The 19,333-nt window shown below is 47.3% G+C and overlaps 1 protein-coding gene across 2 annotated transcripts in view; it reads right to left on the bottom strand.

Moving 5' to 3' along the window:
* Positions 1 to 16,817, bottom strand: part of Pde1b (phosphodiesterase 1B) — a 29,201-nt gene extending 12,384 nt beyond the window's left edge. The window contains exons 1-2 of one of the 2 annotated variants that reach the window (XM_090326865.1): positions 16,630 to 16,817; positions 16,394 to 16,516 (exon numbers count right to left, since the gene is read on the bottom strand). In XM_090326865.1, coding sequence (XP_090182991.1) covers positions 16,394 to 16,503 — 110 coding nt within the window. In that variant the 5' untranslated portion in view covers positions 16,504 to 16,516; positions 16,630 to 16,817. Of the gene's footprint in view, positions 1 to 3,376; positions 3,531 to 16,393; positions 16,517 to 16,629 lie in introns of those variants that run through there. The other variant, XM_090326872.1, reaches the window with a different exon arrangement.
* Positions 16,818 to 19,333: the final 2,516 nt, after the last annotated feature.

Raw genomic sequence — 19,333 nt, 5'->3', positions numbered from 1 at the left:
AAGAGAGAGAGGAGAAACAGAAGGCATTCCCCAGCCTAAGGAGGAACACTCTGTCTTTGAGGCCCAGGTACAAGCTGAGTCTTCCATCTCTCTGTCACTTCCACCTCCCCTCCCCCCCACCCCTAGCCTCCCCCTCACATGGCCTTGGACCATGGAATTTAGGGACTTGCAACCCAGAAAGAAAAAAGGAAAGCCTCTCCTACTGCCTATGGCTTCATCTGCCCTCTTCACCACAGCCCTACCCTAACCTTCCATTTCACTCAACTCGTTTACAACCCCAAATTCCACCCTCAAGGGTCAGCGCCTACCACCAAAGTTATCCCTGTTCCTAAAACACCCCTTAAAGCACACATCTATCCCAACACTGGCTCCAAAGTGAACAGCCACACCCACGGGTGCTCATTTACATGCATTTGCATAATCGCTAACAATGCTGCCAGCTCTACGTTCTAGAAAGCATTTTTCTCCTACATTATCTCATTTTATCCTCACAATGGGCCTAGGAGGGAGGGAGGTGGGTGGAGAAAGAATTGCAAGCCATAGCTTCAATGCAAAAAAGAAAAAAAAAGACTCAGGAAAAAGCTTTGGCACAGGGTGCTGCTCTTAGTCTGGAAGGCTGAAATCTTAGCTTCAAAGCCATCTCTCCTTGTGGTGGGTCCCAGGGCTAGTCTCGCTAACTTTTAAGCAGTGTTTATTGCAAGATGGCTTGGAGACAACCAGCACTACCATCACTTTGGATACCTGTCAAAATGTAGACTTCACTGCACACCTACTAAACCCGGTGCATATGTGCGTGCACGTGGACTCTCTTGTGTGTGTGTGTGTGTGTGTGTGTGTGTGTGCATGTGCACACACAAGCGCATCCACCCCCCTAGCACTGGGGCTTGAACTCATGGCCTCACATTCTTGTTAAGCTTTTTCACTCAAGGCAAGTGCTCTATCATTTGAGTCACACTACTTTCTGAGTTTTGCTGGTTAACTGGAGATAAGAATCCCTAGGATTTGTCTGCTTGGACTGGTTTCAAGGCTCTTGTCTCTAATTTAAAAAAAAAAAAAACAGCAAAAAGCTGGAAGTAGAATAATAGTTCAAGTGGTAGAGCACCAGCCTGAGTATTTAAAAAGGTCTAGCCCCAGTTCAGGCATGGAGAAAAAATAAAAGGAAATACTATGGGCTAAAGAAGTGGCACATATTAAAGATCTCTATAAACCGATTTTGAATAGGAATTACAGCATCATATGGCCCCACAGAATTTGTACTGAACTCCTTTTAAACACGGCAGGACCTGCCTGTTCTACCCCAGACCAGGACAAGAAAATATAAATTGGATAGAGAAAGTGATGAAGACACCCCTCAACAAAAGAAATAAGAGTTGTTAATATCTACGATCAATAATAATAATAAATAAATAACCCTCATATGAGTTTTCATAAGCTATAGAAGTCAGTGACTTATTCAAGGCCATACAGCATATTAATCTCATTCAGATTGGCATTGTCTACAACTCAGGCTAATGGGACCTACTTAGGTCTCCACACAATGAAGGTGCAAGGGCAGGTAAAGCTCAATCATATAATTAGCTAGGAGAGAGGCAGAGTGCATTCTACCAAAGCCTGTACAGCCTCAAGTAGTTGTATCCTAAGTGTTCTGTTGTGGGATCTCTCAATCCAACTTGGAGAGACACTGAGTGTCTGGAACATACCCACAGTGACTGGTTTATCTTGGCCTCCATACTCAGAATGCATAGTATGTGATTAGAAAAGGTTCCGTCAAGGAAAAGAGAACAGACAAATCAGAGAGGCCACCAGTCCTAGCTCCTCATAGAGACTCTGGAGCCAGGACTTCTGAAAAGCTAATGGTGAGCTTGGGGGTAGAAAAAAGTAGAACCCATTGTTGACTTTGAACTCAGGGCCCCTTCCCTCCTGTCCCTCCTTCTCTCACCTCTAGATCTCCTCCAGCAGCTCTTACACAGCTTCTGTTGAAGTCTGAACCAAACACAACCCAGACACCAGAAGGAGGGGAGGCAGGGAAGGAAGGAAAGAATAAAGAATAAATTTGACAAATGAGGAGTCCAAGAAGAGCTGGACTCAGGCAGCTGAAAGAGTCCAGGTGCTCAATTGCACCCTCCAAAAGTCAAACAAATGCGTGCGCGCGCGCGCGCACACACACACACACACACACACACACACACACACACACACACGCACGCCATATTCTGTGGCCAGCAGTGCTTTTCTTATGCCAAAGTCCTTCTGGGCTAGGATTTCCTCAGACCCAACCCAAGTTTTCATCTTACCATTCTGTGGGAATTCCCTCTACCCATATCAGTTTAAACCTCTAGTGCAAACACCTCCAAATCTCTGGCATGGGAATGGTCCCCTTTCCTGCAGATTTGCAGCCCCAACCAGTCCTCATACAGCTCCAGGGAGAATTAGAGGCTTTACTACCTACCACCATTAGTATCTCCTTTACCTTCAGCCCCTGGCCCATGGAAAAACGCCACAAACCCTGGCCCCCTGTTGTAGTCTAAAGGCACCATTGTTCTCTAGCTAGGGAACCAGCTGAAAGATAAGACTCCAGCTGCTAAAAAAAAATTCTTTAGAAGAGCCCAGCTTCCCCAGTCCCCACCACGGGTGGTTGATGGTCTAGGGATTTCCACAGATCCTTGCCTGTATTTCCAAATGAGCAAACAACAAAACAAAATGGGAAAAAAAAATTCTACTTAGGAAGTTTGGAATAAGGCAGCCTAAAGTTAGAAGGTTAATTTAGGTTTTCAAAGTGGGGAGGGGGAGGTGTTATTTCAATGGGGTGTGAGATCCTAAGAATGCTTTGGATCAGGAAAGGAGAGAAAGAAGGGGAAACCCTGCTGAGTTAAATGTCATAGTGAAGAAGAAGCAGTATGAAGGAAAAGGAAATGAAAATAGGAGGATGATAAGGTAAAGAAAAGATGCTAGAAGCCAGGTACTGGTGGCTCACATCTGTAATCCTAGCTACTCAGCAGGCTGAGATCTGAGGATTGTGGTTTGAAGCCAGCCACTGTAGAGGCAGCTGACTTTCCAGGTAGGGAAGTCTCTGATACTCTTATCACCAATTAACCAGCAAAAAAGCTGGAAGTGAAGGTGTGGCTTCAGTGGCAGAAGACCAGCCTTGAGCAAAAAAGCTAAGGGACAGTACCTAGGCCCTGAGTTTAAGCTCCAGTGTTGGCACACGCATGCACATGTGTGTACACACACACACACACACACACACACGTTGGCTCACTCACACACAAATCATACAGAGATTGTCAGGTCTAGATCTTTCCCCACCAACAAACCAGAAAATGTGGGTTCATAGGCAACCTCTTGTTCCTTCCCTCTCCTCTTCCCTGGCACCTACCTGAGGATGGGACCCTGGAGATGGCTCCTCTGAACAGGAACGGGACTTGCCATGGAAATCAGTTTCTTACTTCTCAATACCAAAATGCTGACCCCAGGGACCCAGGGTCCCTATGGGACAAACAACTCTCCAGCCCCCAGCTTGCTCCAGTTCTCAGTAGATCTACTGAGAGACTAACCAGATGCTCTTTGGGGTGGGGAACTAGAGGGGCCTGGACAGAGGAAGACGGGAATGAGGCAAGACCCAGCCTACAGGAACTGGGTAAGAGGCCACGGGAAAAGTTTCACATCTGAATCAGACTGAAAACAAGAATCTGTTGTCAGAAGAATCCCAGAAAGGACAGAAATAGCACCGGCCAGCCCCTTGCTCTCAGGAGGTGGGGCTCCTCTTTGGGAAAAAGGGATTAACAGGCTTGCTTTAGGATACAGGACAAGGAACTATCCTGGATCTGTCACAGAGAAATCTATCAGGGGAGAGAAAGGCCTGCAAAGGGCCCCATAGAGTGGCCAAACAGATTCAGCTCCCTCTCTAGATCTTTTTCAAAGGTCATTCTTCCAAGTGAGCCCTTTAACTATCTGAAATAATAGAAGTAAGACAGGATGGCCTTCCCACTGCAAATGAGAAGCTGTAATAAAAGAGCTTATTGAAACTAGGAGCCTAAGGAACCTTACCTAGACCAGACATTGATACACAGAAGGAAAGGATTCCCACTTGAAAGCAGTGAATGAAAGTCAGGAGGACTTTGTCCATTAACAACAACAACAACAAAAAGAGGCTGAGTGACGTGGGCAGGTCTTACTCTGTGTGTGTGTGTGTGTGTGTGTGTGTGTGTGTGTGTGTGTGTGTGTGCTAGGGGGCTGGGGGTCTGAATAACTTGAATGTTCCTAGCCTCCAGTTTGCTCCTCTATAAAGTGCAGATTGGTGAGTTAACTACAGAGAAGTCAATCCAGCCCAGAGATAGAGGAGAAGTGATGGCATGGCTCAATAATATGGAGGGAGGGGGTGGTAGGGAGAAAGGCCTCCAGAAGAGTCTCAGGGCCAAGACCCCCTTCTACCACCCCCAGACTTTGAACTCTCAGGAGCTAGGGAGGAAAGGACCTGTTCCTGCAGCACAGAAAAGTACATGCCAACACAGCCCCAGCTGCCTCCCTATTGGCTGTGAGATGACATCACCAACACAAGTGCATGGGGGCTACGACTGGTCAGCTGAAGGGCTTGGACAGGGCCAGGGAAGATGGTGGGTGAAGCTCCCTGCATCCAGTTGCAAAGAGAGTTCTCGGGGTCCACATTCTTAGCCTCCATGGAGGGTGCCCGGCTGGTTAGGTGGAAATGAGTATGGCAGGAGAAAGGGAAAAATAGAAGAAACATGCCATAAGCTTGATTTTTATGACAGGAAGTCTCCTCTCTCCTTCCTACCTCTCAAAAGCAAAGAGAAATTAAAATACCTTGTCACTATGCCAAAGCCTTGAAGGATAATAAACAAATGAAGTTTGAGAAGCTGCTGTTTCTCAGCTCCACTGAGCACTGGGGATGAGTGGAAGTGGATCTCAGTGACAACCAGGGCAGTGGAGGTTAAAGACCTACAAGCTGTTTTCCAGTGAGCCTTGAAACCCCACTACTATATATTGTGGAGAAAGGAATTCCCCCCTCCACCTCTCTCCCTCCCTTCCTTCCTCCCCTTTCCTCCCTCCTCCTTCCCCACCCCAGGTTGTTCTAACCTCAACCCTCCTATTGAAAGGCAGTGTTTTCTTAGACTGGGATCAGAAAGAATATCTCTTTGATAGAATCAACGCTGGTTGGACAGGGACTGCTCCCCACATACCCACACTGCATCGCTCATTCTAGCCCATGATCACCATCGCTTCATACTAAGAAGGACCTTTGGGCAATGACTATTGATCCCTTCCCTAGGAGACAAATTTTCACACACTCACCCACACATATATCTATATCCTGAACTCTACCTCTGACTGAACTCAAGAATCTAAACCTAGCTGGGTGCTGGTGGCTCACACATGTAATCCTAGTTACTCAGGAGGCTGAGATCTGAGGATCAAGATTTGAAACCAGCAGAAAAGTCTGTAAGACTCATACCTCCAGAAGAAGAAGAGGAAGAAGAAGAAGAAGAAGAAGAAGAAGAAGAAGAAGAAGAAGAAGAAGAAGAGGAAGAAGAAGAGGAGGAGGAAGAAGAGGAGGAGGAGGAAGAAGAGGAGGAGGAGGAGGAAGAAGAGGAGGAGGAGCAGGAGCTGTGGCTCAAGTGATAGAGTACCATCCTTGGGCGTAAAAGGAACAACCAAAGGAGAGCACAAGGTTCTGAGGTTAAGCTCCAGTACCAACACACACACACACACACACATACACACATACACACACACACACACACACACACACACACACACACACAAACAGAACGAAGGTTGAGACATTCTGCCTCTGGTCAGAGAAGATAGAAGTGCATTGGGTAGGGGCCGGGAGTTTGGCCTAGTGGTTAAAGTGCTTGCCTAGCATGCATGAAGACCCGGGTTCGATTCCTTGGTACCACATACATAGAAAAAAGCCAGAAGTGGTGCTGAGGCTCAAGTGGTAGAGCTCTAGCCTTGAGAAAGTCCAAGGACAGTGCTCAGGCCCTGAGCTCAAGCCCAGGACTGGCAAAAAAAAAAAAAAAAAAAAAAAAGAAGTGCATTGGGTAAAGGATTAGCTGGTTGATCTCAAATCTCCAAAAATCTCAGAAACTGAATGAAAACATCATCTATGTCTAATAGAAATAGGACATGACTTAAAATCAGAAGAATTTGCCTACACTTTATTATATGTGAAGCCACTCTGAACTCTAATTTCCTTGTCTAAAGTGGGTAAATTAATATACCCTTTCCAGAATGCTCACAAGGAACTAATGAAATATTGCATGAGAGTATTTTGGAACCCTAAACTGATACATGAATGCAAAGGATTATTATTTAGTTCAATTCTTTAATTAGTTCAATAAATACTCATTGAGAATTCTCCATTGACAAAGTCCTAGAAGTCCAGTCTTGAACTCAGGACCCAATATTCCATCCAGGGCCCAAATGATACCAGGGCTTATTTGAAGAAAAGCTCTGGTTGTCCTGTCACTACAACTCCAAATGCCTCTGGTGCCTCTCTGCCTTCCTAGTCCACATCAGCCAGGGAGGCCAGAGATGGTGCAGAGCATGGAACTTTAGTGCCAAGAGCAATTAGCCCTTAATCTCACTCAAGCTCTACTGTTTCCCTCACTCTGTGGCTTTCTATGGCAATACACACAGCCCCCATTCTGGCAGCTGGCTGGGCAGAGTGGCGGGGGTGGCTGGAGAGATAAAAATAACCCCCCTAGTGGCAGAGCTGGAGTGCCATCCTGGGAGGCAGCAGGCCTCAGGTTGACATGGCAGCAGTAGTGAAAGATCTTTAGACACTGCACTCAGGAGAGCAGCAGGGATGGACCAAAACCAGGAGAGTGGAGAGAACAGAAGACAGGCAGCAGGTATTAGAAGGGAAGGAGGGAACAGGGAGAAAGACTGAGGAACAGGGGATGGAGGGGCGGTCTGGTTCTTCCATGCTGTGTCTGAAGACAGTCTCCTCCCACCCCCAGCCCCCACCTCCTAACCAGAAACTGTATCTAACAGGTGTTCCTAGCCACAGACCAACACAGCTCTGATGAAGGGAGTCATCTAAGCAGTTTGATCCTTCAGGTGTCCCAGCTGGCAGTCCCTGGATACCAGTCCCTCAGTCCTTGAGAAGTGAGGGTTAGGGTGCGTGGGGAGGGGGGGAAGGCAACAATGTCAGAGGAAGGCAGATGGGAGAGGAGGTTCTCAGTCCCCAATCCAAAAGAACTCTTTCTCCCGCTCATTTGTCCACCATCCTCTCCTTCCCTGAGCTATTTAATTCTGCTCATTAACACCTCCACATGGACCACCCCATAGCCCTCCTAAGCACATCTCAACAGATGTTCCCAGCAGATGCCCTGCTTCCAGGGGGCGGAACAGATGCTCAGGGCAGTCTGGGATAGAAAAGTGAATTGGAAGCATGGCAAGGGAGGACTGCAGGGGCCGGTTAGCAGCACAAGATTCAAGTCTGATTCCAGCACTGCTCTCCATCCTGCCAACTATCTCCGGGCATCATTTTCCACTCCTGTCACAGGTCACCTGTCAGTTCAGAGCCTGCAATTTTAAGCTTTAGGAAAGTAAGATGCCTGGACCTCAACTACCAGGCTCCAGAGTTCATCCCTTTCTGACTCAAACCAATTCTAATCAGTTCTTAGAAGAGGAAGATAGCTTTCTTCATTAACCGGAGAGGTCACATTCTAAACATCCCAAGAATTTCCCACGAAATTTCTCTGGCATAACTACCTCTAATCCATTTTGCTGCAATCAAAGCCATATTCAACTCGGTTGGCATTTCAAAGGGGGAGCGGAAGGAGAGAGAATGGAAGGGACAGAGTTGTCTTTGGGATGAGGTTAGAGCAGCTTGCTTTGCTATATATCTTTCAGCCTGGAATGTCTAAATCCCCTGCTTTGCAGCAAGATGGTCAGGGTTAGGGAGCTCTTGGCAATACCTCTGGCATGTGTGCTTACTTAGCCAGGCCCAAGAAGTTTCCAAACAAGGTGGGCAACAGAAGAGAAAATGAGAGAGAAGGGGCCAAGCTAGATATGTAAGAATTGATAAACAAGAGAAGCAAGAGACCAAGGGCTGGGACTAAAAGGAGAAGCTTCCTAACCCTCAGGTCCTCCCTGTCAGAGGATCACAGAGCACACTCACACACACCCACTCCAGCAATCTACACTCTCTTCCCAACCTAGATGATGCCAATACCAGCTGGTAGCCAATCACCCCCACTGCAGCCACTATAATTATTTGCAAATCTGACTTCTCACTGCAGCTGTACACTCAGCTCACCTGAGAGTGGGGCCATAGCCATGATTTCTAAACTCTGCCCCCAGTCCCTAGGCCCCAGGTCTCCCTGCATATATGCCCTAACCTTTTTCTCTGCCTCTTACAAAATCCCTATCATATCTCCCTGGATACTCCTCCACCAGTTTTAGGATGCTGACAGAGAATCCTAACGTGATGTTTTCCTCCCAGACAGGGATAATCTCATAGCTGCAGCAGGAGCTGAAGGAACAGAAGCAGGTACACGATGCAAGGACACAAAGGTATGAGCACCGGCCTTGGGGACCACCCTTACACTGAATGGATAACAACCAGTTTTCTCCTTTTCCCCATCAGTCCATTTATACTCCTGGCTCAGATTTTTCTCCCTGGGTCTCTTGGATCATCTTGTCTTTTTCCCCCCTTAGGAGTCATCTCATTATCTAACAATTTCCAGTCTCTCCAGTGTCTCACCTCCACTCCATCTGCTGCCCTGTTTTTGTCCCTCTTTCTTTGTGACTGTCCTGAAGAGAGTTGGAAAATAGCTACTCAACTTCCCGTACCTGAGAAAATCAGCCCCTTGAGATTCAAAGGCAATTACTGCACTTCCTCCCCAGAGGCTCAAGGAAGATGAGGTCACTGGGCAGGCAGAAGAAAGACCTTATGGAGTCTCAACAGGAGTTGAGATAAGACTCCTACAAAGGCCCCAAAGGGTACCTGCAAGCAAACTTTACCTTATTCCCTGGGTAGGGGATGGAGGACTGGTCCCAGAGATTTTTTTGCCTCCTAGATAAGACTGGGGAGTAGGGGATAAATGGGGGAATAGGAGACCAAAGGTCAGAAGGACAGAGTAAAGTCAAGGGGATCAGAGGCTGAGAGGAAAGAAGAGCAAAAAGAAGCATAGGAAGGAAAGGAGCTGAAGAAAGATGGCAGAAAAGAGGATACCCTTAAGGATTTAAAAAAAAGGAAGCCAGACACAGGTGACTCATGCTTGCAATCCTAGCTAATCAGAAAGCTGAGATCTGAGGATCGTAGTTCAAAGCCAGCCCCAGACAAGAAAATCCATGAGACACTTATCTCCAAATTGACTACCAAAAAGCTAGAAATGAAGCCATGGCTCACATGGTAGTGCTCTAGCCCTGAACAAAAAAGCTCCAGGACAGCACCCAGCTTCTGGGCTCAAGCCTCAGAATTGGCACAACAGAAAGAGAGACAGAGACAGAGACACAGAGAATGTAGAAGTGTTACAGACTGATTCTTCAGAATTCCTTCATAAACTCTCTCAAGACTTCTTTCAGTGAGGTCTTTTTCTTTGTGGTGGGGGAAACAGTTGGAAAAACAGTAGGGAGTGGAAAGGGAAAGATGCCCAGGCTTCTTACCTGATCTTTCGGTTCCACTGGATCCTCAAAGTCCATCATCTTCCCCTGGGAAAAAGTGACAAATGTGGCCAGGCATGATAGCACCCTATAATCTCAACTACTTGGGAGACAGAAGCAAAAGGAGCTTGAGTTCCAGGCCAACCTGGGAAAAGCTAGCAAGACTCTATCTCAAGTGATAGAGTGCTTGCCTAACATGGAAGAGGTCCTGGGTTCAATCCTTTGTCACAAAAGAAAGAAAGGCAAATGCAATCTCAAGTGTTGAATCTCCTGTCTTTTGCCACCCTGTCTCCTATGAGTCCTGAACAAAATGAGTGATATTTAAGTTCAAAAAGACTTAAAGAAGAAATGGGATTTTTTTTTGCCAGTCCTGGGCTTGAGCTCAGGGCCTGAGCACTGTCCTTGAACTTCCTCAAGGCTAGAGCTCTACCACCTGAGCCACAGCATCACTTCTGGCTTTTTTCTATGTATGTGGTACCAAGGAATCGAACCCTGGTCTTCGTGCATGCCAGGCAAGCACTCTACCACTAGGCCAAACTCCCGGCCCAGAAATGGGAATTTTTTTTTAAGTAGGCTATAGAAATAGGAAATATCAGATAGGAAAAGGGTATATAAAAAACAGGGAGAGGCCAGGCATCAGTGACTCACGCCTGTAATCCTAGCTACTCAGGAGGCTGAAATAGTGGTTCAAAATGAGCCCAAGCACTAAAGTCCATGAGATTCTTACCTCCAGTTAACCACCAGAAAACTGGAAGTGGTGATGTGGCTCAAGTGGATAGTACGCTAGCCTTGAGCTAGCTGAAGAGCTCAGGGACAGCTCCCAGGCCTAAAGTTCAAGCCCTATGACCACTACCACCAACAACAAAACAAACAAAATCAGGGAGAAAAGTAGAATGGCATATTCCTATAATCCCACATTTTGGAAATGGCTTGGCAGAAGAACTGTAAGTTCAAGGCCATCCTGAGCTATATGGCAAGACCCTATCCCAAAAGATAGATAGATAGATAGATAGATAGATAGATAGATAGATAGATAGATAGATAGATGACAGACAGACAGATGGACCAACCAGGGAAGGACTCCTTATGGCATCTCTTCCAGATAACCATTCATCAAGTCTCTTCCAAATCATAACCCAAATATGAGTGCTCTAATTTATTCATATTTCTTCTCCTTGCATCCTTATCTCTTCCCTTCATTCAAGCCAATAGCCTCTCGTTCACTCCCATTCCCCTGCCTCTTCATAAACCAAGCTCGCCCAGCCTGAAAATCTCCAGGCTTTATCATTTAACAGGCACTTTCCTATGGATAATATCAAACAAACAAAACCCCCCAAGACTCTGAGAGATTGTATATAAATGACACCTAGTAATCCTAGTAGCTCAAAACTCCAGGCCCCCACTATTTGCTCCTCTGTTATTCCTCTTTTGTCACCCTTTCTTCCCAATTCTCTCCAGCTACCTCTTCTGGCTAGAGGTGTGTAGAGTTCTTCCTTTGGTCTGCATTTGAATTCTCTAGTCCCTAAACCTCCTCTTCACCTTACTAAAGGACTTCTCCACCCTCTTCCATCTCAGAGATGCCTCAGAGTCCTCATTCAAGCAAAGCTGCTGGAGGAAAAGAGATAGGACACATCTGATACAAATGAAGAGGGAGAAAAGATGCAAGCCAGAAAGGAGAGATTTCTTGGACCATAGCTGGAAATGAAGGAAGAAGGGCTTATCTAGTGGACACAGAACAAAACAATTACTCCCACCAAGGCCTAGGAGGAATGATGCTTCCTTTTCTCCAGAGGCTCAAGGAGCCATAATTTATCCTGCAATCTTCACAGCAGCTTCAGAGTTATAGGCAGACAGGAGAGGATTGCAGCTTGATTTTCAAAATTGATAAGAGCCAGCTGGGTACCACTCTTTCTTGCCTGTAGTCCTAGATACTCAGGAGGCTGAGATCTAAGGACCACGATTCAAAGCCAGTCTAGACAGGAGAGTGTATGATTTTCTTATCTCTAACTACCAAAACAGAGGGGAAAAGTCAGAAATGGAACTGTGGCTTAGGCACTAGTCTTGAGGGAAAAAACCCTCAGGGACTGCACTAAGGTCCTGAATTTAAACAGGACCAGAGGCAAAAAAAAAATAAATAAAAGAAAAAGAAAAAGAAAAACAGATAAGAGCTATAGAAGATTGCTCCATGGAACACATACAAAATGGGAATATTTTGAAAGGGGCAAATCAATGATGTGTCCAGTCTAGGTCTTTAGCTTCCTTTTCCTGCCCTCTGGATCTCCCCAGGATTGTTAAAAAAAAAAAAAAAGTGTCACAAAGAGATACACAAGATCATACACATTATCCCATTCCTTATAAGCTAAGCTAACATGAATACATACATCATCATCTCATTCAGACCTAAGACAATTTCAGGTATTCAGGTTAGTGTGTACTTTCCAGACCCATCTATTATCACACATGCCATTTACAAACATAAAAACAAAAAGGTATCATTGGCAACTCTGCCTCCGGCACTCACATCAACCTTCACAGAGACACATAGATACATACAGCAGACACTCACAATTTCAGCCTGATGTATCTCATTCACACAATTTAAACATCATAGCCTCTATATTGTTTCTATAGCTCATTCCGTTCCAAGCTTGTCCCGAGGTTACCAAACCCCATACCTTTTCAGCTTTACCAGCTTAAAAAAAAATCATCTCTCTTTCATCCATCTCAATTTCCTACATCCCTCTCCTGCATGGAGATATACAAACACGCAGCACAAAATCAGAGACAGAACTGAGCTCCATGACATATGCACATATATGTCTTCATCCATTTGTTCATATCTTTATTTAACAGTATTTATTGAGTGCCTATTATGTTCAAAGTACCACCTTAGACTCAAATGAAACAAAGATAAGCAGAAAAGCATCCCCAGCTGGGTCCTCTGCACTACTCTCAGCTGTTATGACCTTAAACTGTATCATAGGACATTGAGCCGGGGCCTTTGAAATTTGGATGTGACGGGAAGGAGAATACATCCACCCTATCCCACAACAAAGACGGGGAAAATACCTTCTATCTGAAAAATTCCAAGGGAAACTGGAGCAAGGAGCAACATTTACACTGTCCTCGGAGAGAGAATTCTTATGCATTTTATGTGTATGTAAACCTCCCTCCCACGGGAGAAAAAAAATCAGACAAACATCCATACTGGTAGAATTGTCTCTCTTAGGTAGGTGTAGATAGCAAAATGAGGAATTCAGCAGATAGGATTGAGCCAGATTCCAAGCCCCATAGACCAAGTCTATCACATCTACCATCTCACCTCCAGCTCCCAGCACACAGGGGCCCCTGGGCCCATTCATCCTGTTGCTAGATGAATGAATACGCTGAGGCAGGAAACCCATCCCTGCTAGGACTTTTTTCTTGATTCACAAAAAGAAAATCAGACAACTCTTACTTCTACATTTCCTCCCCACAGCCCCAAAAGGTCTCAGAGAATGGACAGCCACATCAAATCCTTCATCTTAGGTTTAGAGAGGCTGAAAATCATCTTGACCAACCCATCCTTTCCAGACTGACACCTCTCACATGCTTCAGTTTATAGGGTTGCTTAATTAGAAGAAATTTTCCTGCTAGCCAGAGATAAAAATCCCATTTTTCTAATTCATCTGCTCCACATTTTCAATTTAACCTTCACAGGGATCTTGTCTGGGAAACAAAATTCCTACATGTTTTCCTCAACAAGAAGCTGCCTGCATAATCACATTGTTGGGGCCTTTCATCCAGAAGCAAAAACATTCTAAAGAAGCTAGCTGCCAGTAGATTCCACTCCACTGAGGCTGAGCTTTGTAGGATCACAGTTTGAAGCCAGCCACGGTACACATGAGATCCTTTCTCAACCAGGAGCTGGGCAATGTTGACCCGGTGTTGATGCACATCTTTTTGACCAGTTCCCTGAGAGATTGAGATCGAGAGGATCACAGTTTCAGCAGAAAAGTACACAAGACACCATCTCATTGGCGGAAGCTGAGTGTGGTTGTGTGTGCCTGTCATCTCAGCTACAATGGGAAACCTAACATAGGAGGATCATGGTCCAGGAACATGGCATGGACAGAAAGTTAGACCCTATCTCAAAAATAATAAGTGCAATAAAAAGGACTGGAGGTGTGGCAAAGTGGTACCTGCCTAGCATGCATAAGTGCCTGAATTTAAACCCCTAGGCCAAACAACAAACAAACAAAGGAAAAACTCATAGAGGGTCTAGACACAGTAGATTAGAAATTAAAAGGGTAGGGGGAGTAGGATGTTTGAGTAGGGAATCAAGAAAAATAGATACATAGATGTTCCATTTGTCTTCATTTCCACTCACTATTACAATTATTTCTACCTCCTTGTTTCCAGACTAACAACCTCTTTTTACTTTAGGTCATGAGGGGACAGAAGAGCTCTATTTCCATTTAAAGGAATTCTTCCTTACTCACCTCTTTAGAAACAATCTGACCCCAGAGAACTTGGAACTTCAGCTCAGCAAAAGCCCTAAAAAGCCTTTACTTTCCCTTCAACTGATTGTCAAAAACTCCCTAATATTAAAAAAGGCCATGTCCAAAAAGCCATTCACTCAGGACCTATCTTGAGATCCAGATCTTTCTCTGCTTTGAGAATATGAGATTGAGGGTCTATTGCTGGTGAGGAATAACCAGAAAACATTATTTTCCTGAGTAAATCATTATATCTAACCCGCTACACTCCTAAGAACCAGATTACTAGAGGGAAGGCCAGAGTAATCTAATGGACCATTAATAATCCTTGCCCACCACAAAAGGCCATTCCTGCTAAGGTACCACTAAAGGCAGAGTTGCCTCTGCTCCCTGCTCTCCCCAGAGTTAATTCCCCCTTCTAGGATCCTGTGTTCTCACTACTGAGCATTTAACCACACTACAGGGAGAAACAGCAATTCACAATTTACCTTTCAGGAAAGACTTTGGGATGTGAGAGGTGATAAAATGGCAAAACCCACTCGTTTACAAAGCTCCTGCTACTTAGTTAGACCAGAGGCCAGGTGAGTGTGGCTGAGTCATTGGGAAGTCATCCTGAGACACCTCAAATTCTCCCATGTAGAGACCCTGAGGCTTAACCCTTATCCTTTTCCTTACCTGCTCACCTTCTTTCCTCAGCTTAGTTATCATTAGCAGAGCATCATTTTCTATCAAGACTCACCCAACAAAAAATCAATTCCCTCCCCTTTTCCATTTCTTCATCCCAGAACTCATTCCAAGGCTGCGCTTCATAGAGCCCAGCAAATTGCATTGGCCCAGAAGCAGCAATGGAGGGGGACAGAAGGGAGCACATTTAGATTAGCCTTGTTGCCCACTATGCCTTTTTCTCCCTAAGATCTCCCTAAGCATCGACCTCAGATGTACCTGCCCAATACAAAGGCACAAACCCTACCATCTCAGGTAAAATACTTAAAGAATAGTACCACTGTCTGCGTCTGTCCTTCTCCTACCTCCTTCTGTCTCCTTATCAGAACCCCAGAAAATGGAATACTTCCATGCTTATTACTGGGGGAGGGATGGTGTCGATACTGGGAAGGAATGGAGTTCAGGGGCTGTGATGACTGTTTTCTTCATTAAGCATTCAGGATCTCCTATCTAACAGAGTCTCTTTCCTGGGGCTTCAGGGAGTCATCTTAGGGAGAGAGGCAATGCCCCTTTTCCACTCATTAAGAATCAACAGACTGTGAGGATTGCCCAATGGCTGCTGGCTGGAAGGTAAACACCATACATGGCTTGTCTTTGACCCAATCCTGTCCTCTTCTTAGGGACAGGAAGAAAAGTTCTTTTCCTCTGTGGGACTGGTGCATCCATGGGACACAGGAGTCCCTCTTGTTCCCCCCCACCCCAATCCTCCCAGAGAGCCCTGCTGCTCCTGCAACAATGAGAAATGATGCCTCCATGTGCTTAGACATCCTAAATATAAACAAAAAAGCTTTGATTAAGCCTTTGCTTAATTTGCTCCTGTCAATCAATCTTGCTTGGCTACCACCCCCTCTTCCAGCTCCCAGTGGGGCATTCACCCCCTCCTCCAGATTCCAGGTGTATCATTCATATGCAGAATGAATTTCCAGGCTCCCAGGACTGAGGAGGTGCTCAGGTATGGAGCACCCCCATTCCCCATCAGCTGCAGGATCCCAGTCCATGTGCCTAGAACCCACAGGTTGGCACAGGTTACCTATGACCCCAGGCACGTGACCCGCAGCCGTGTGCAATCACTCCGCACACCCCGTGACCCGGGGACATGCGTGCACACACGTGTGTTGCGCCCTCACAACATCTGCACAGCCCTACAACAGGGATCCGTGTGAGTCAGCCTGGCACCTCCTGAATGCTGCCCTGTCCGCAGCCCTGCCACACGGCTGCGTGTGTCACCGAAGGTACACACACACACACACACACACACACAACCTCAGCTCTGCAACTCCGAAGCCGGCTCTACCCGACACCCGCTGGCTCTGCACATGCCTCACACATGTGGCCTGGACACGCGTGTCAGGGCCGAGTTTCCTCACACCTGCTAACGCGTGTGCCCGAAAGAATCTACCAGCTGGGCTCTAGCTACCCTCCCAACACACAGACACAGACACACACTCAGTCCAGCTCCCCACACACACACTCCCCATTTATCACACACACACACACACACACACACACACACACACACACACACACACACACACACACACAGGGCCATCACTCACAGGGACCGCAGTTTAATCCACATCTTCTTGCTGGGGGCTGACTTGAGCTCCAGGGGTGACGGGCAGTCGGACTCCAGCATCTCTGGAGGACTGCGGGGTGACAGCTCCATGCTCAGCCACGGTCTAGGGAAACAGGGAGGAGACAACCCCTCCCTCAGCCCCCATTCCGCCCGCCCCTTCATCCGGAGACCCTCACCTCCCACCCCCCACACCCATCCAAGCCAGGCCCTTCCCACCTGCGGCTGGCGTGGACCAGCCAGGCCGGTGTCTCTAAGCTCGGCCCAAGCTGGCAGAGCGGCTGCGGCTGCGGTTCCTCCTCTCTCGCCGGCCGGCTGAGCTCCGGGTTCCCTCCGGGTCCCAGCTCTCCACCGGCGCCGCTGCCGCCGCCGCCGCGCGCGCTGCCGGAGCCGCCTCCTCGCCTCGCTCCTCGCCTCGCTCTCCTCCACCTCCTCCTCCACCGCCGCCGCCGCGTCCGCCGGCCGGGCCCCCCTCCCTCCGCTCCCCTCCCTGCTCCACCGCCCGCCCGCCCCGCTCGGCTGTCTCTCACTCGGCCAAGCCACTCCTCCCGCTCCCCCGGGAGCGATTGGAAGCCGGGTGGGGGGCACCCTCGGACGGGGATTGCCCAAGGGCGAGCGCGCGTGCCCCGGCGCCCACGGGCCCCCTCCGGGGATGGCCGTGTGCGCCCTGCGCGCGAGGGCCGGGGGGAAGGCGGGGAGGGGTGAGTGTCAGTGGAGGAGGTGGGCAGGACCCTGGGGGGCGGGGGTGGGGGGCGTCCGGGTTCCTTCCGTGTGTCTTCTGAGTTTCTGTATAGGTGCCTGGGCTCGTGAGTCCAAGTGTGCCCGGGAGGCTGTGGGGTCCCTGGGGAGGAGGGAGCAGAAAGAATCTATGTCTCCCACCCTGGGATCCCAGCCAGACCAAAACCCACTGGTGATCCTGACTTGTATGGGGTCCCCTGCAAGTTTGTGCAGGCTTTGTAAAGCTCGGACCTCCCCCCCCCCCCCACACACACACCGGTCTCCATCACCGAGGCCTACCCTAGAAGGCCTCCAGACACCCGATTGGCCCGAGGGAATTCCTCTCAAGTTTAAAGCTCTTCCGTGCAGGCAGCCCCACTTCTGTTCTCACTATCCAGTAACTGCACCCAGCCGGGAAATCATTCCTGATAGCTCTCCTCCACTCAGCCAGCCGTTCCAGTTCCCTTCCTCTTACTCAGTCTTCAGAGAAAGAAATGGAAGGCCCAGCCCAGCACACACTAGCTACTTCGTATGCATTTGTGACCTGAACTTGAGACCTGTGACAGGAGGAAACCTCTTCTGGTTCAGGTTCTTCTTGTACCTACCTGGGGGGAGTGTTGAGGGAACCACTTCTATGCCTTTGTTCTCCATTGGGGAAACATGTATGCAAATAAAAATGGAGATGGGCTCACTGGCTATCGGATTTAATACCAGACACTAATCCAAGATCTCCGAATGTGAATTTTCATTGCAGGAATTCAGAGGTGGCAATGCCTGCCATCCCAGCACTCAGGAGGTAGAGACAGGAAGATTTCAAGTTGGAGGCCTGCTTGGCTACATAGCAAGACTGTCTCAGAGACCAAGAAAGGTAGACATACACACCGACAAGGAAGAATACCTCAGAGGTTGGAAGGAAGGGGGAACAGGAGAAATGATTCTAAATATCAGGTGGAGGCTCTCCCTCTCCCCAAATAAAGGAAGAGAAAACAGAAGGGAAGAGGCAAGCTGGAAGAGAGGATGGACTGTCACAGCTGGAGGACTCCCAGCGCAGAAGAATCGGCAGCTTAAATCATGGCTTCAGATCTGCCAGATGTATCAGCTGAAGCAGCTCCCTGGGAAGCCCAGGCAGACAGATGTGGCGGTCAATGAGGGAGCAAAAACATAGGAAGTACATCAGGATTTCCCCCACTGTCTATCTAATTTCAGCACACATGACTGTCCTTTCTTAGCTCATTGAGCAATCCCAGCCCAGAAATCACTGCACCTGCCATCCTAGTCACATTCAGACACACGCAGTTCTCAAGATCCGGGAGTGATGGGAGAATACAATGGAAAGGGTGAATTCATTGAGATGCATTATACTTCGGAAATGATTTGCTGAAGTGAAGCCCCTTTGTACAACTACATAAAACTATACCCATATGGGGCCGGGAGTTTGGCCTAGTGGTAGAGTACTTGCCTAGCATGCACGAAGACCCGGGTTCGATTCCTCGGTACCACATACATAGAAAAAAAAGCCAGAAGTGGTGCTGAGGCTCAAGAGGTAGAGCTCTAGCCTTGAGAAAGTCCAAGGACAGTGCTCAGGCCCTGAGCTCAAGCCCAGGACTGGCAAAAAAAAAAACTATACCCATATGGATATATATATCAATATTTATATAGACATATTCATATAAATCCATAGATAGGTAGAGGTAGAGGTATCTATCTCTGTATGTATGTATGTATGTGTGTATGTATGTATGTATAGAGAGAGTGATAGAGAGGTCAGTTACAAAAAACTGGGAGCAATCTCCTTCCTTATCAATTGGATGACAGTACTTACCAATTGGCACAAACTGGAATGATCAGTTTTTAAAGAGATCTAATTAGAAAATTAGGATTTGAGCTAAGGAATTTTCCAATTCAGATAGGTATTTAAATTGGGAGAGGTAGGGAAAGGCTGAGAGACATACTTCCAGGAAGATTGCTCTCAACACAATGGCACATGCAACCCTTTGGTCCCATTTTAAGAGGAGGTCATCTGTAAAGGAGACTTTGGAGGCTATCAAACTGATCGTGGCAGCCAGTAAACAAGAAGGAAAACTAAGCCACATGCCAATGGTTCTTGCCTGTAACCCAGCTATTCAGAAGGCTGACATCTAAGGACCACAATTCAAATCCAGAACAATCTGTGGGACTCTTATCTCTTATTAACCACAATTCAGGA

This window comes from Megascapheus bottae, chromosome 2, assembly GCF_031878675.1.
Source record: "Megascapheus bottae isolate mThoBot1 chromosome 2, mThoBot2.hap1, whole genome shotgun sequence".
Classification (NCBI taxonomy): Eukaryota; Metazoa; Chordata; class Mammalia; order Rodentia; family Geomyidae; genus Megascapheus; species Megascapheus bottae.
Note: the sequence above shows the minus strand (reverse complement) of the source record. Positions and strands in the feature narration are given on the sequence as shown.